We start from the raw sequence: 15,752 nt of genomic DNA, 5'->3' as shown, positions 1-15,752 counted from the left end.
GGACTCTGCTTTGGCGGGGACTCTGCCACACCTGCTGATGTCAGTGCTCCCTGGGCCCCAGGGCTCAGAGCGGCATTTGTGCCCTGGCTCACACGTTCCTTGTCTCTGTCACACAGCCACCCTTAGCACCAGTGTCACTGAGTCCTGTTCAGACGATGACTTTGCCTTTCAGAGTCATTTTGCATTGGCATGTGGGGCACTGATTGGTAATACATTGTGTCCAAAATTTCTGCCGCACCCCTGTGGAACCAAACCCCCACCCCTCTGTTCAGTTATCAGGGGTGCAGATATGGGTGCTGTTGGGGAAAGTATTTTTATAGATACATATTATATTATTGGTTTTTACAAATATTAAGATGGATTCTATATGTGTATTAGAGTAACTTTTCTATAAAAGTATAGAGTTTTTTCTCTTCTTAACGAAACCTAGACATAGTAGTTAAATAGCTGATATAGGATGCCTGTGTTAAACTTCCTGCTTGGTTGGGATAACATTCAATGAACATATGATGGAGACCCCCTGCTGCTGACATGCCAATTATCAGTACCCACCATCTGTAGAAAAAATGGACCAAGCCCAAACAGGAGGTGATAACAAGGGCAGAATCAAACCACAGCCATGAAATGGACATGCTCTGAAAAGGTGGACCCGAGGAGGAGCCATGCTAAACAATATTGACTAGTTTGGGGAAAAGTTTAAATATGCATTATTGTTTATTACTATGCAGTAGGCTGATGCAGTAGAAAGGATATGTAAAGGATATCTCTGAAATAGCAGGTGTGCTCTTGGCTGAATGCCAAGCACCTGGCCACAAAAAATTTTGCTTTATTCCCTTTGTTTCTTATTGTCCTTTATTCAACTTTTAAATTTATACTGTAGAGTGAACCTTGTTTTCCACAATCAGCATGTGTAAAATAGGGCTTGGGGTGCTCAAATGCCTCAAGAAAGCACCAGAAACACCCGAGCACCACATTCCCCTCATGCCTGGGCTGAGGGTCCAGCAGCTCAAGCAGAAGAGTCCTCCAGGAGCTCAGGGGAGCAGCAGCCCTCGTGCTCCTCAGCCTGTGGAGAAAGGGGTCAGTGGCCCAAATGTGTGCTTTGGAAATCAGAGCTGGATTCCTAAATCCCATTGGAAGTCTCTGTAATAAATCTGTGGTGGCTGAGGGATGTACGTGGGAAGGGTTTGGCAGCCTTGAGCTGGACTTGTTGATGCTCTGAGCTCTGTTGTGTGTGGGAGCCTGTTCCTTTCCCCTTGCCAAGGGCAGAGTGTTGGTGAGGGCTGGAGTTGGAGGCTGTGTGTGCCCCGAGAGCCGGTACCGTGGGGCTGCAGGTGCTCCTGCCAGCGTGGGCTTGTCTGAGCGGGGCCTTGTGCCTCTTTCAGGTGTCCCCGCTGCAGTCACAGCTGGCCCAAGAGCGACAGCAGCGGCAGAACTACACTGAGAGCTGTGCAAGGACCAGGCAGGAGCTGTCAGACCTTCACCAGGAGCTGTGCTGCTCCTTTGCAGCTGTGCAAGGAGCCCAAAGCTGCTCTTGTGGAAGCAGAGACTTGAAGCTGCATCACTCTCTGAACCTTAACTTGGCACTGACATCCTTGGGCTGTGTGTCTCTGGAGAGACAGGCCTTACAGAAGGCAGGTGCAGCTCTTCTCTTCCATGCAGGATTTGTGCCCTGCTAAGAAGCCAATTTCTGCCAACAGGGGCACAAAATCCTCCCTAGGACACAGATGAACACTGTCAAAGATGAGGGCAAAAAATACCTGCCAAAGATTCTGCAAACAAACCCATTTGGTTCTTGAAGGTCTGTTTTAGTGAGGAATCTTTGATGGAAGCAGCAAGACTTTTCTTCTGCCTACAAGACCTAGTGATTTATTGCCAAACAGAGAGCAGAGAAAAAAATGCACTCGTGGCTGTCTCAGAATTCTTAATCTATTTTGTGAGCCTTAAACATTGCACCTCTTGGCTTTTCTCTGTAGAAGTTTGAAAAGCCCATGACGCACCATTTTTCCTCCTCATGTAGCTGTTCTAAAAGCAAATCTTTCCATGAATATTTGTAGGCACCAAGAATTTTTTAGGCTTTTCCATACATATGCCCTTTGTCAGGGTAGACAGAAGAATTCCTGTGACTCAGGAATGAAGCAGATCCTTAAAGAGCCTGCAGGTCTTGAGAATGCTGAGCCTTCAAACTGACTTCTGAGCCAGGTCCCTGCCCAGCTGCCCAGGAGGGCTCTGGGGACCCAAGGGAAGCAGGGACAGTGCCAGGACCAGCAGGGAGCTGGGATGGGGGGAGAGCCAGGCAGGGCCTCTCCAACAGCCCCTGGAATGCTGGGCTTTGGGCCCTGGCAGCCATCACAAAGGCCATGGAACATTGGGGGTATGACCCTGGCAACTGTCACAAAGGCCATGGAATGCTGGGAGCTGGATCCTGGCAACAATCAACAGCTCCTGGCTATTGGGGTTTGGACCCTGGAGTTGTCAACAGCTCGTGAACTTTGGGGCTTGGACCTTGCAAAAGCCAACGGCACTTTGTGCTATTGACCCTGCAAAGGCCAAGAACCTTTAGAAATTGGTGTTTACACCTTGCAAAGGCCAAGGGCCTTTGGATATTGTTGTTTACACCTTGCAAAGACCAAGAGCCTTTGGAAATCGGGGTTTAGACCCTGCATAGACCAAGGGCCTTTGGTCACTGATAGTTTCTCACTCTTTGTGGGAGGGGCGGATGGAGACCCGGAGGGTGAGTGACAAAGCCGCTGCTCTCCTTGTGCCAAGCCCAGCCGGGACCTGGCAGGGCCTGGGCTGCGCCTTGGGGAACAATTCCCTTTGGGATTAGCAAGGGATTGACAGTTGGCTGTTGCAGAGCTGGCAGCAGCTGTGGTGCTTGCCCTGGGGACAGGCCTGGCAGGGAATGGGGGGCTCCTGGCTATCCCAGAGCACAGCCACATCTCCTCCACTGTCCTTGTCCCACTCGAGGCCATGGGCAAAAACAAGGGAGCAGCTTTTCATTGCCTTCCACTGACCCAAATAACAGCACAGCCTCAGTGCTTCCCAGAGTCAAAAATGAGTTTCTCCCTGACATCTCCAAAATGATCCCCAGTGGCTTAGAGAAGGTCACAAGGATGACAGGAAGATGCTGCAAGGGCTGGAGCACCTGTGCCAAGGGAAAAGGATGCAAGAGTTGGGGTTGTCCAGGCTGGAGAAGGTTTCAGGGTGACCTTAGAGTCCCTTCCAATGCATGAAAGGGCTGCAAGAGAGCTGGAGAGGGACTTAAGCCAGGGGCCTGCAGGGACAGGACAAAGCTTCCCACTGAGACATGGCAAGGATGGATGGGATATTGGGAGAGAATTCTGCCCTCTGAGGGTGCTGAGGCCCTGGCACAGCTTGCCCAGAGAAGCTGTGGCTGCCCCTGGATCCCTGGGGGTGTTCATGGCCAGGTTGGACTGGGCTCTGGGCAGTTCCCCTTCTGGTGTTCTTAGAAGTGATGAGACACCTTCCAGCTTGTTGGTTTGTGCTTCTGTCAAAGTCCTGGGCTGAAAATATTGCCAAGGAGGGGAGGAAGAGCTCAGCTGGAAGTGCTGTGCTCTGGGACAGGCTGGGAAGCGCTTAGAGGCAACTGCCTCAGGGGCAGCCAGGCAGTCTGAGTGTGCTCTTCCCTGTGCACTTGCAGGGAGCTCGAGGGCTTTATCACCAGGGACGTTCCTCCAGAGCCCCTGAGGTGAGTAAACTGTGCTGAGCTGGCTGGCCTTTTGAAACTGGTTCTCCATGAATGGACAGTGGATCTTGTGGGATCGGAAGAGGCATCTCAGTGCTACTTTGGAACAGGAACAGAAAACCTGACTAACAGCTGGATGTGGGCTTTCAGGTGCTGGTAGATGACGGTGACAGCATGGCCAATTCCATCATCTGCACCAACAATCCTGGAAACATCCTCTCAACTTTGACATCCACTGATGAGCAGCATCCCTTTGAATTGGCTCAGGAAGCTACAGAGAATTGTGAGCGCATGTGGCAACAGTTTGATCAAGTAGAGGCAAGAACCCAGAGGATCAGAAGCCAATACCAGATCATAGACTCTCTGCTAGAAGAAATCAGAAGGTGAGCATTTCCTCCTCCTCCTCCTCCTCCTCTGCCTCCTCCTCCTCCTCCTCTGCCTCCTCCTCCTCCTCCTCCTCCTCCTCCTCCTCCTGCATCCGAGAGGCAATGTGCTTCCAGGTCTGGGAGGTCAGAGGTGTCCCGGGTGAAGAAATCACCTGCCCACCATCTGTGGGCCTCAGTGTGGCTCTCGAGCATTGTCCTGTCTGGGTTTTTCATGCTCTACTGTGACTCCCAAGGCTGTCTGGGAAATGCAGAGCCATGTTGGAATAGAAGACTCCTTCCTTTTGTCGTGCTGCTTCCCTGAATTCTGTTCTTTGTGTGCCCCTGCCCAGCCACTGCTTCTGGCTGAAGGAAGGCAAAATCCTGCCTTCCTTTCCCTTTGCCTCTGGAGGATTTCCTTGGAAGGGGAAGAGAAAGGTCTTCCTTAGCCCACTGCCCCCAGCTCCATCCTGGAGTGCTGAAAATGGCATTGCTGACTCTTCAGGCCTCTTGCTTCTTCTGACTGAGCCTTGTCTCTGCAGTGACTGTGCAAAGTTTGAGAAGTCCAAGGAAATGCTGCTGCAATGCACTGGAATCCCGGAGACAGGAGCCTTTTGTCTGCAGCAGAAGAACACCAAGCAGCAGAAGGAAGCATCAGCCCAGGCGGAAGAGGCAGAGCAGCAGGACAGGATGGAGGTTGGTTTTGGAAATGAGACTGGTTTTCCCTTGAAAAGTTGTCTTGCTCCTTCTTGTACAGTGGAGGAGTTGGCCGCACTCGGGGGAGAAGAGCCATCCTTGCAGAGGCAGCTGGAATTCAAGAGGAAGACATCGGAGCAATTGCAGCTTGAGAGGGATGTGCTGGAGCAAGAGAGGGATGATGTTAGCAGGGCTCTGAACACCTTATTGCTAGGCAGCACCTGTGGGAGTGGGAGTTGTGGCAGCCAGATCAGCCCAGATGCTCTTTCTGGCACTAGAAGACAGGCACACTGCTGTGCACACCTGGCTCAAGATGGCACACACATTTCTTAGCCAGGGATATGCATGTTCATCAGCAAAGTGTTGCATGCTTCTGCAAAATGTGTTGCTTTGGGCAGCCACAGAGCCTCTAAAAGAGGGAAGGGAGCTGGGGAAACTTTGAGGCCAGAGCACAGGTGCTCCTTGCCCTCTGGCTGCCTGTCAGGTGGCTCTGGCTGGCTCTGCACAGGGCTCCCCAGGAAGGGCTCCAGCTGTACCTTGTCCCACTTGCAGGTTTCCCAGGAGCAAGAGTCACCGAGCCGGTGTCTGGAGCAGCTGAGCCAGGAATCCTCTGGCCAAGGGCATGAAGTGGCCCAGGTGGGCAGAGACGAGGAGCTGCTGGCCCAGAAGGCTGACCTTGAGGGGCGACTGGCAGCCTGCGAGGGGCTCCGAGAAGACCTTTCCAGGCAGCTGGCAGAGACCAGGTAAAGGCAAGGAGTTGAAATTTTTCAGATGTTTTTCCATTCCATGGGCGGAATATGGAAGAGTCTCAAAAAAAAAAATTAGGCCACAATGTGAAGGTTATTTTTCTGGCATGTAAAGCCAGCAAAGGTCTTGTGAGCCTTGGGCTCCTGTTTGTGCCACCGAGCACACTCCTGTGGGATGTCAAATGCAATCCAGCCAGCCCTGAACTGAGGAGTACTTCAACCATGCAGATGCTGACTGAAACCTCAAGTTTCTCTTGGGTTTGGTTCCTCGTTCTGGGCATTGAACATCCCTCGTTCCTTTCTGAGTAGCTTGCCATGATCCTGATCTTCAGACCAGGAAGCTTCATCTTCAGCATTCCAGGCTCTTACCTTGGCACGCTGGGAGTAGCACGCTGCCATTCAAGGTGAAGCCAGAGGCTCCTGCTGAAAATCTTGAGGCATTTCTGCTTCCAAGCACACTCTTGAGACGTGAGGGACAGGACCTAGAGCTGGTTAGAGAGCAGCAGGGAAAGCTCTTTGGAATTGTCAACAGCCTCTGGGCATTCTTGCTGATTGTTGATGGGCACCCAGCTGCCAAACCTGCCAAGGTCCCTTTGCATGGTCCCTCTCACTGTGTAAGGAAGGACAAGTCCCTTGGGCTCCTGCCTGCTTGTTCAGCAACACTCAAATAAAGGCAGCAAGTCTACTGCTTGACCTTGCAGGGGTTGAAACTGGATTTTCTGCATTCAGGTAGTTGTAATTTGGACAAAAACTGTTCTGATTATTTACAAGTGCTGCCATGGCCATGAGATTTTACTGGATCTGCAAAGTAGTTCTGAAGCCTCGTTAAATACAGGGTGTGTGGAAGATGATGTACCTTTCTGTCCATTACCAAGAGCATTAAAATGTCAGGAGTCAGCCAGGACAAGAGTCTGTTCTGTCCCCCTGCAGAGCAGCTTGGAAGTGCTGATGAGAGAAGGGCTGTGAGCAGGGGCTGGGCTTTTGCTTGTTGCTCCAGCCTGTTTGGGCACAGCTACCCAGAGTCACAGGTCAGGAACAGCAAGTGAAGGTTTGGCTGTTGTGGCCAAGTTGGGCTGGGCAGTCTGTGCTAGGCCAGGCCATAAGGAAGGCCTGGGCAGTCCCTCAGAGGCCCTGCTCTGCTCTGGAAATGGCCCAGATGTGCCTTCTCGGGACAAGTTTCCAGGTGACCCATTTTCCATCCTCATGCGTGGAGATCTTGAGCCACATCGTCCTGGAATAAGCGGCTGTGGGTGTCTGGAGCAAGCAACTCATGTCTGGCCATATTTGCAACTTGTAGGTCAGCAAAGGAGAGCCTGCAATCCAGGCTGTGTGCTGCTCAGCAGCAGATATCACAGCTCAATATCACCAGGAAGTGTGTGGAGGCAGAGCTGCAAGGGGAGCTGCAGGCAGCTCGCAGAGAAGTCCAGGCAGCTCAGAGGATGCACCAGGAAGACCTACAAGGCCTCAAAGCGGAAATGAATCTCCTCCTTGAGCAGAGGGAGGCTCTACAAAAGAGGGAGTGGACTCAATGGGAAGAAGTGGCTCAGCAAAATTCAAAATTGCAGGCTTCAGTGAATGCCCTAGAGAGGGAAAAAGCCAGGTAAATGAAAGCCTTGGGGATTCTGCATTATGCTGATTGGATTCCCTCTTTGCCGTCTTTGCACCTGCCAGGGGCTCTGGCAGCATTTCCTAAGTGGCAGATTCCGAACTCTCCGTGAAGACACGACTCGTTGTTTGGATGTTGAGTTTCATTTTCTTTTCTTTTAGGCCTTCAGATAGAGTTTTTCTGTAGACAAAGGTTTTTGGGGTAGCCCTTTCCCTCAAGGGGACATTGTGTTGTTAGGTGGGTGTGTTGACACTGCCCCAGCTGCACTGTAAAGAGCTGGATCCATCCATCAGCTCCACCTTGGGGCCTGTAACTTGAAGCCTTTGGGGTCTGGATCAGCCTGGCATCTGATGCTTTTTCTGGGCAGAACCATCTTAAGGCCCTGATTGCTGCTCTAGGCCAGATTGGCCTCGGAGGCAGCCCAGAAACAAGAATGTCTCTGTTGCATCGTTCCTCATCAAATGTCCCCCGGGGCCTGCAGGGGGTCAAGCAGGGTCCCTGCCACCCTGCACAGTCACAGGCATTTCTGACTGTGCAAAGAATGCAAGAAACAGGACCAAGGTATGGGGGGGCTCCTGCAGCTGATCAAGTCCAGCCAGGCTTCAGTGCCACAGGATTCTTCCTCCAAGAAGGAGACAAAGGAAAGGCAGGGCACTCCTGCTTGCCTGGAGCCTTCTGCATCTTCCATGAGGTTGTGCTCCAAGCCTCAGTTGCCACTTTGGCCTTTGTTTCTCCAGCTGAAAGTAGGATGGGTGCTGGTAAATGTTAGGGAACTTGCCAGAGATGCCCTGGCTCTAGGGTGCTGCTCTTCCTAACTGGATGTGTGAGATGGGGGAAGGAAATGTCTCTTCCATGCTGACCAAGCCTCCCTGCTTTGGAGCCTGGTTAGTCAGAAGGAAATTGTTCCTCTCCCCTAATGTCTTCATTGCAAGACTTCGTTACGTTTGTATTCACATTCCCATCTCAAAAAGAAGGTAGGGCATGGAGGCAGGAACTCGTTGTTCTTTCAGGGACAAAAGCAGAGCAGGCACATTCTGGGCTGAGACTGCAGGGGGAACAAACAGCCAAGTTGTTGAGAGAAACCTCATCAGGCAGAGCAGTTTTTCCGTGCAGTGGTGAAAGTCCTAAGAGTTGATAAAATGTGATATAATTTAGTAATGAGTCACGTGCTTCCCTTCCAGGCTGATTCTGTCTCTGGAGGAAAAGAATGTGTGCCTTACAACACTGGAAGAACAGAACCTGACACTGAAAAATCAGGTGTCTCGGTGTCAATCTGCTCTTCAGACAGCCAAACAGCTCTCTTCAAACCGCGCTGCACAACTGCGGGAGCTCAACAAACAGGTAAGCTGTGCAGTGGCATCCTCTTCTCCAGGGACACACAACAGCACCTTTGCCTTGGAGGCCCCAACCTCTTTCCCCTCCCAGCAGCATCCACAGCTGCCGTGTTCTGCCCGGGGCTGCTGCTGCACCCTGAGCCTGAGGCTGGATCTGGTGTCAGCTGCAGAAGTTTTCCTCCATCCTCTCCCAGGTCCCAGCAGGAAATGTGGGAGGAGAAGCAGCAGCAGACTCCTCTGGAGCTTCTCTGTCCCTCTGTTAGCAGTGTTGTCCCAGACAGAGTTGGTGCCTGTGCCAGGCTCTGAGCAATGTGGGGACACAGAGGTGGCTGTGGCAGGCTGGGCAGGGCACTTCCAGCACAGCCAGTTCAGCCGCTGTTCAGAGCTGCAGCCCAAGGATGCCCATTGCCTCCCTTTCCCTGTTTTCCTCTCCATTTGCCTCCATTGCAATCCGTGCTTCTGTGCCTTCTGGGTTTGGCATGATTTTGCCTGAAATAATTTCCCCTTCGTTGCTCTCCCTGCGGCCCACTCTGCTGCCTCATGAGCAGCCCTGTCCCTGAGGCTGTGTTCATCCATCTTCCAGATCCAGGCCCTGCAGGATGCAGTGCTGCAGATGGAGGCTTCCCAGGCAACTCGGCAGAAGCAGCTGCTGAAGGATCTGGAGGAGTCCCAGGCAGGAGAACGCTCTTTGAGGGACTCTGTGCACGTGCTGGAGGCTGAGGTGTCTGATCTGCGTGTAAAGCTCCAGAGATCTGATGACAAAGCTCATGCCTTGGCCATACAGTATGAGGCTGTGGAGTTGGAGCTGAGGAGAACACAAGCTCAGAGAGACAACCTCAGAGCCTTCAACCTCGAGCTGCAGAAGGAGTTGGAGGAAATTGAGCAAGGTACAGCTTCTCCTCTCCCACTCACTGTCCCATGCTGTCTCACCAGCTGAGGAGCTGTAGGTGGGTGCCTCAGCTCTATTCCCCCCAAACTCCAGGCCCTGACAGAGTCTCCAGGCTCTTGGCCTCTCTGGAGCAGGGCTGCACAGGCATCTCCTCTCCTTTGTCTCTCTTGAGTTGCACACCGTTTACAAGGCCAGGACCAAACACACTTTCCTATCCCTCTGAACCTTTCATTCCTGTCTTTTTCTCTGCCTGGAATTTTCCTTCATTTCTCTCAGCTTTGGAGCCTTTGTGGGTTTAGGGCCTGGCAAACACAGGAAGGTAGAGAAGACAGTGCTGTTGTCTCTGCATGATGCGCATAAGTTTGCCTTTGCTTTGCTTTTCTCCTTCTACTTCTCCTTCTCCTTTGCTTCTGCAGAGCAGCAGCATCAGGAAAGCCTCAGGCTTCAGGGAACTGCTCAGCAACTGGAAATAAAGAAGCTCCTGCAAGACCTGGTAGGGGACAATATGCTTGTGAATTGTCCCAGCCAGCCCTGTGGGTTGGTGTAGCAAAAGCAGAGGCTGAGGGTGTGAAAGGGCAGCAATTCTCTGCCAGAGGCCTCCCGCTGCTGGGCTGGGCAGCAGAGCCAGCAGCTGAGACTTGGAGGAGCATGAAGGCCCCCAGGGTGGTGCTGGGACAGTAAATGCAGCCATGGCTTCAGGGAGGGTGTAAGAGGAGTTCCAGAGCAGGTTGGGCTGTGCCCACCCAAAGCGTGGCAGCCCAGGGCAGGATCATCCCCGAGTCCCACCTGCCACAGAGCAGATGCCAACGTGGAGCAGATGCCAACGTGGAGCAGATGCCAACAGTGCTGGTGGCTGCAGGCTTGGGAACTCATTTCCTTTCTTGCTGTGCTCCCATGGTGGACAGAGGGATTAGCTTTGGGCTGGAAGCAAATGGAACAGGCCCCTTGTCCCTGGTCCTTCAGTCCTTGTGACTGGGGCAGCAGAGAGGGGAAGGTGACACCTCCTCTTCTGAGTGCTTGGACTCGGTGCTTGGGAAGGTCTTTGCCAGCAGAAGAGATTCCACAAGTCTGTGAATCCTGCACCTGCTGAGCCTCCTTTTGAATTCCCTGACAGGACACAGTTTCTGGTGTGCAGAAAGCCAGTGCTGTTGTCTTTTCCAGTTGGGGGTTGTGGAAGGGATGGAGCTTCACATCTTTCAGCCATGAGCTTGCCTGAGACTTCATCTTGCAAATTTTTCCTCCCCTCCTCAGGCAAGTGAGCGTGAAAGGCACTGTGCAGAGATGCAGGAGACGCTGGAGCAATGGGAAAAAGAGAAGGCAGAGAGAGAGCAGGAGCACAAGAAGGAGCTGTCTGAGATGAGGCAGAAAGTTGCCACCCTGCTGGCACAACAAGAAGAGGAACGAACTAGATTTGAAAATGCCAAGCAAGAGGTAATGATTGTGAAAGGAGAGAGAACTGGTGTGATTTTTTGCAAGGCTGGAGCTGTGGGAGATGGCAGGATATGGGGCTGTGTGGAGCATGCCCTCCGTGTCTTCTGCACTGAATTAGGGGAGGTGAAAGCTGAACGGGGCTGTCTTTGGCACCAGGAATGAGCCCTCTCATAGGAAGCCAGGCAGAAACATCAGCTGTCAGCTGACAGTTTTGTGCTGCTCTTGTGCTCTGTTGTTCCAAGATGTACCTCAGGGTATCTTCACTGTTCTCCTTCTGCTGCCCTTTTGGTGTGTACTGGTAGATGTTCATGGCCAAGGTGAGTTTGTAGGACTTTTCTTTTGTGGGCATGCAGAGGGTGCAGCAAGAATGCTGACAAGAGAACAATCTCTTTAAAGGCTTGCCTGGAGTATTTCTGAACAGCAATGCAGAGATGTCTTCTGGGCTGTGTTTTAAGTCACTTCCTGGGAAGCTGTGTCTCCCCCAGGGCAGGCAGTGGCCCAGGGCAGCAGCAGCCAAGTGCTCTGAGAGCACGTGAGCCCATCAGTCTTTGCCCCTTGCCACGGGGATGTTGCAGGAGGAGTGTGAAGCCCTCTGCTCTTTCCTCCTGTGCAGGTCCTGCTGGAAGAGCAGAAGGAGAAGAGTGCTTTATCAGAGGCACTGCTCCAAACTCAGGGAGAGCTCAGCCGAGCCCGCCAGCAGGTCCAGCAGCTCAGGCAGGAGGTGACAGAGCAGCGAGAGAAGGGGCAGGTAAGTGTGAGTAGGCAGGCAACAGAGGGCAGGGCAGTGACAAGGGCACAAAAGGCAGCTCCTGGGACTGAGGAAGCAAGGGCTGCTTCAGGCCCTGGGAGCACAGAGCCTGGTAAGCTCCAGAGCTCAGCCCCAGGAAGGAAGGCTTGCACTGGAAGCAGAGCTGGGTAGAGAAGCCAAAAGAAGCAGCCGAGGGAATGGGATTTTGAGGCAGCAAGTGGAAAAAGCTGAGCCTGAGGGCAGGTCCCAGGAAGTTGCTCTGCATTTTGTTGCCAGACCATGAAGGCAAATCTGCAAGCTGAGCTGGAGGAAGCTCACAGTGAAGCCCAGGCAGCGCAGAGGAGGCACGAGGAAGAGCTGCAAGGCCTCAAAGAGGAAATGAATCTCCTCCTTGAGCAGAGGGAGGCTCTACAAAAGCAGGTGAGTGTTGTATTGCACTTCATAATCTGTGTCAGAAATAGGCTGATGCTTTTCCTTTAGTTTTAACAGAAAAAGGGGGAGGTGTTGTATTGCACTAAATAGTTCATTTAGTTGCTGTTTTTGCACTGGGGGATTAGAGTATTTGCACTGAGTGGTTGTCATATTGCACTGAATAGTTGATGTTATATCACATGTTTGTTCTTCCCCCCATCACATGGTCTCTCCTTCAACCGCCCCAGTACCCCCCCGGTGGTCTCTTCTTGGGTTACCCTTCCCCACTCCTCACTGGTATCCCATGGGCTGTGGACCTCTTCCTCTGCCCCCACTCAGTACCCCGGGCATAAAAGTCCCCTGTCACCAGGGAACGCCCTCTTCTGCCATCTGTCCATCTGAAGTGTCCCTTGGAATAAAGAGAGAATGTTACCACGTGCAGAAGAACGCTTCTCAATCTTTTGCTTTTGTCTATGTAAGACTGTGTGGGCTGGGGTCAATAGTTAGCCAGAGTGGACCCCAAAGAGCCCGTCCGAGACACAGTCTAACAGGTGAGTGAGAGAGCAGTGGCACTGCAGTCATGCTGGGAGGGGTCTGTGGCCTTCTTGCTTTTCCATGGCAGAGCAGCAGCTGCTGGGCTGAGCCTTGGGGCTGTCTCGTGCTCTGGGGGCTCCATGGCAGCTGCTCTGAAGGACACTCAGTGCTCTGCTGAATGTCAGCTGCTGCTCTGGACAGCTGGGCTAGTCCTCTGTGCTGTTGGCCAGCAAGCAGCAGCATGGATTCCTGCTGGCCTCTTCTTGCTAGCCTTGCTTTGGCAGGTGTTTTCTCAGGTGCACTGCTTGGTGGTGGGCCACTTAGAGTCTGATACAAGTTGTCCATATCCTTTGTGAATCTGGTGCTCTCAGGACAGGGAGGAGAGGAAAGTTGTCCTTTACCTTTGCTCACAGCCTGTGCTGTGGCTGACTGTGACTGTAGCTGTGGCTGTAGCCTCTGACTGCTTTGTTCTGTTTGACTGGAGGTGGCAGAGTTGACATCTCAGCTGGCAGCCTCCCGAGAGTGCCAGGAAAGGACTGTGCAGAGAGCCCAGCAAGATGTGAGGGAGGCCCAGGAAGAGTCCAGGCAGAAGCTGCTGGAGGCTGAGCAGACCCAGAAGATGCTGGAGGAGGCAAAACATCAGAAAAAGGAGCTGCAAGTGCATCTGGAGTACTTGGAGAGGGAATGGAGTCAATGGGAAGAAGTGGCTCAGCAAAATTCAAAATTGCAGGCGTCAGTGAATGCCCTAGAGAGGGAAAAAGCCAGGTAAATGAAAGCCTTGGGGATTCTGCATTGGGGTGAATGGATTCCCTCTTTGCCACCTTTGCACCTGCCAGGGGCTCTGGTAGCATTTCCTAAGTGGCAGATTCCGAACTCTCTGTGCAGACACGTCTCATTGTCTGGATGTTCTCTTTCATTTTCTTTTCTTTTAGGCCTTCAGATAGAGTTTTTCTGTAGACAAAGTTTTTTGGGGTAGCCCTTCCCCTCTAGGGGATATTGTGTTTTTAGGTGGGTGTGTTGACACTGCCCAAGCTGCACTGTAAGGAGCTGGATCCATCCATCAGCTCCACTTGGGGCCTGTGACTTGAAGCCTTTGGGGTCTGGATCAGCCTGGCATCTGATGCTTTTTCTGGGCAGAACCATCTTAAGGCCCTGATTGCTGCTCTAGGCCAGATTGGCCTCGGAGGCAGCCCAGAAACAAGAATGTCTCTGTTGCATCGTTCCTCATCAAATGTCCCCCGGTGCCTGCAGGGGGTCAAGCAGGGTCCCTGCCACCCTGCACAGTCACAGGCATTTCTGACTGTGCAAAGAATGCAAGAAACAGGACCAAGGTATGGGGGGCTCCTGCAGCTGATCAAGTCCAGCCAGGCTTCAGTGCCACAGGATTCTTCCTCCAAGAAGGAGACAAAGGAAAGGCAGGGCACTCCTGCTTGCCTGGAGCCTTCTGCATCTTCCATGAGGTTGTGCTCCAAGTCTCTGTTGCCACTTTGGCCTTTGTTTCTCCAGCTGAAAGTAGGATGGGTGCTGGTAAATGTTAGGGAACTTGCCAGAGATGCCCTGGCTCTAGGGTGCTGCTCTTCCTAACTGGATGTGTGAGATGGGGGAAGGAAATGTCTCTTCCATGCTGACCAAACCTCCCTGCTTTGGAGCCTGGTTAGTCAGAAGGAAATTGTTCCTCTCCCCTAATGTCTTCATTGCAAGACTTCGTTACGTTTGTATTCACATTCCCATCTCAAAAAGAAGGTAGGGCATGGAGGCAGGAACTCGTTGTTCTTTCAGGGACAAAAGCAGAGCAGGCACATTCTGGGCTGGGACTGCAGGGGGAACGAACAGCCAAGTTGTTGAGACAAACTTCAACAGGCAGAGCAGTTTTTCCGTGCAGTGGTGAAAGTCCTAAGAGTTGATAAAATGTGATATAATTTAGTAATGAGTCACGTGCTTCCCTTCCAGGCTGATTCTGTCTCTGGAGGAAAAGAATGTGTGCCTTACAACACTGGAAGAACAGAACCTGACACTGAAAAATCAGGTGTCTCGGTGTCAATCTGCTCTTCAGACAGCCAAACAGCTCTCTTCAAACCGTGCTGCACAACTGCTGGAGCTCAACAAACAGGTAAGCTGTGCAGTGGCATCCTCTTCTCCAGGGACACACAACAGCACCTTTGCCTTGGAGGCCCCAACCTCTTTCCCCTCCCAGCAGCATCCACAGCTGCCGTGTTCTGCCCGGGGCTGCTGCTGCACCCTGAGCCTGAGGCTGGATCTGGTGTCAGCTGCAGAAGTTTTCCCCCATCCTCTCCCGGGTCCCAGCAGGAAATGTGGGAGGAGAAGCAGCAGCAGACTCCTCTGGAGCTTCTCTGTCCCTCTGTTAGCAGTGTTGTCCCAGACAGAGTTGGTGCCTGTACCGGGCTCTGAGCAATGTGGGGACACAGAGGTGGCTGTGGCAGGCTGGGCAGGGCACTTCCAGCACAGCCAGTTCAGCCGCTGTTCAGAGCTGCAGCCCCAGGATGCCCATTGCCTCCCTTTCCCTGTTTTCCTCTCCATTTGTCTCCATTGCAATCCGTGCTTCTGTGCCTTCTGGGTTTGGCATGATTTTGCCTGAAATCTTTTCTCCTTTGTTGCTCTCCCTGCGGCCCACTCTGCTGCCTCAGGAGCAGCCCTATCCCTGAGGCTCTGTGCATCCATCTTCCAGATGCAGGCCACGCTGCTGGCAGAGCTAGAGAAGAGAGAGCACCAGGCAAGTCAAGAGAAGCAGCTGCTGGAAACTGAGGTGTCTGAGCTGCGTGAGAGGCTCCAGAGATCTGATGAGCAAGTTCTTGCCTTGGCCATACAGTATGAGGCTGTGGAGCTTGAACTCAGGAAGGCACAAGCTCAGAGGGACAACCTCAGAGCCTTCAACCTCGAGCTGCAGAAGGAGTTGGAGGAAATTGAGCAAGGTACAGCTTCTCCTCTCCCACTCACTGCCCCATGCTGTCTCACCAGCTGAGGAGCTGTAGCTGGATGCCTCAGCTCCATTCCCCCCAAACTCCAGGCCCTGACAGAGTCTCCAGGCTCTTGGCCTCTCTGGAGCAGGGCTGCACAGGCATCTCCTCTCCTTTGTCTCTCTTGAGTTGCTCACCATGTACAAGGCCAGGACCAAACACACTTTCCTATCCCTCTGAACCCTTACCCCTTCCATTCCTGTCTTTTTCTCTGCCTGGAATTTTCCTTCATTTCTGTCAGCTTTGGAGTCTTTGTGGGCTTAGGGCCTGGCAAACACAGGAAGGTAGAGAAGACAGCGCTGTTGTCTCTGCAT

General features: G+C 52.6%; 1 protein-coding gene across 1 annotated transcript in view; it reads left to right on the top strand.

The window, feature by feature from the left end:
- The first annotated feature begins 2,716 nt into the window (after window positions 1–2,716).
- LOC128936176 (centrosome-associated protein CEP250-like) overlaps window positions 2,717–15,752 on the top strand; it is a 45,739-nt gene continuing 32,703 nt past the window's right edge. Inside the window, exons 1-14 of the mRNA XM_054274926.1 lie at window positions 2,717–2,731; window positions 3,662–3,709; window positions 3,857–4,089; window positions 4,611–4,764; window positions 5,317–5,507; window positions 8,298–8,457; window positions 9,034–9,337; window positions 9,756–9,832; window positions 10,591–10,770; window positions 11,384–11,518; window positions 11,762–11,938; window positions 12,948–13,228; window positions 14,414–14,573; window positions 15,150–15,393. Of these exons, the coding sequence (XP_054130901.1) occupies window positions 2,717–2,731; window positions 3,662–3,709; window positions 3,857–4,089; window positions 4,611–4,764; window positions 5,317–5,507; window positions 8,298–8,457; window positions 9,034–9,337; window positions 9,756–9,832; window positions 10,591–10,770; window positions 11,384–11,518; window positions 11,762–11,938; window positions 12,948–13,228; window positions 14,414–14,573; window positions 15,150–15,393 (2,359 nt within the window). The remainder of the gene's footprint in view (window positions 2,732–3,661; window positions 3,710–3,856; window positions 4,090–4,610; window positions 4,765–5,316; window positions 5,508–8,297; window positions 8,458–9,033; window positions 9,338–9,755; window positions 9,833–10,590; window positions 10,771–11,383; window positions 11,519–11,761; window positions 11,939–12,947; window positions 13,229–14,413; window positions 14,574–15,149; window positions 15,394–15,752) is intronic.

The sequence above is a fragment of the Melozone crissalis genome, unplaced genomic scaffold (assembly GCF_028551555.1).
Source record: "Melozone crissalis strain CALT ecotype California unplaced genomic scaffold, PUWL_Pcris_2 ptg000017l_1, whole genome shotgun sequence".
NCBI lineage: Eukaryota > Metazoa > Chordata > Aves > Passeriformes > Passerellidae > Melozone > Melozone crissalis.
This window is presented reverse-complemented; position numbering and strand designations above follow the sequence as displayed.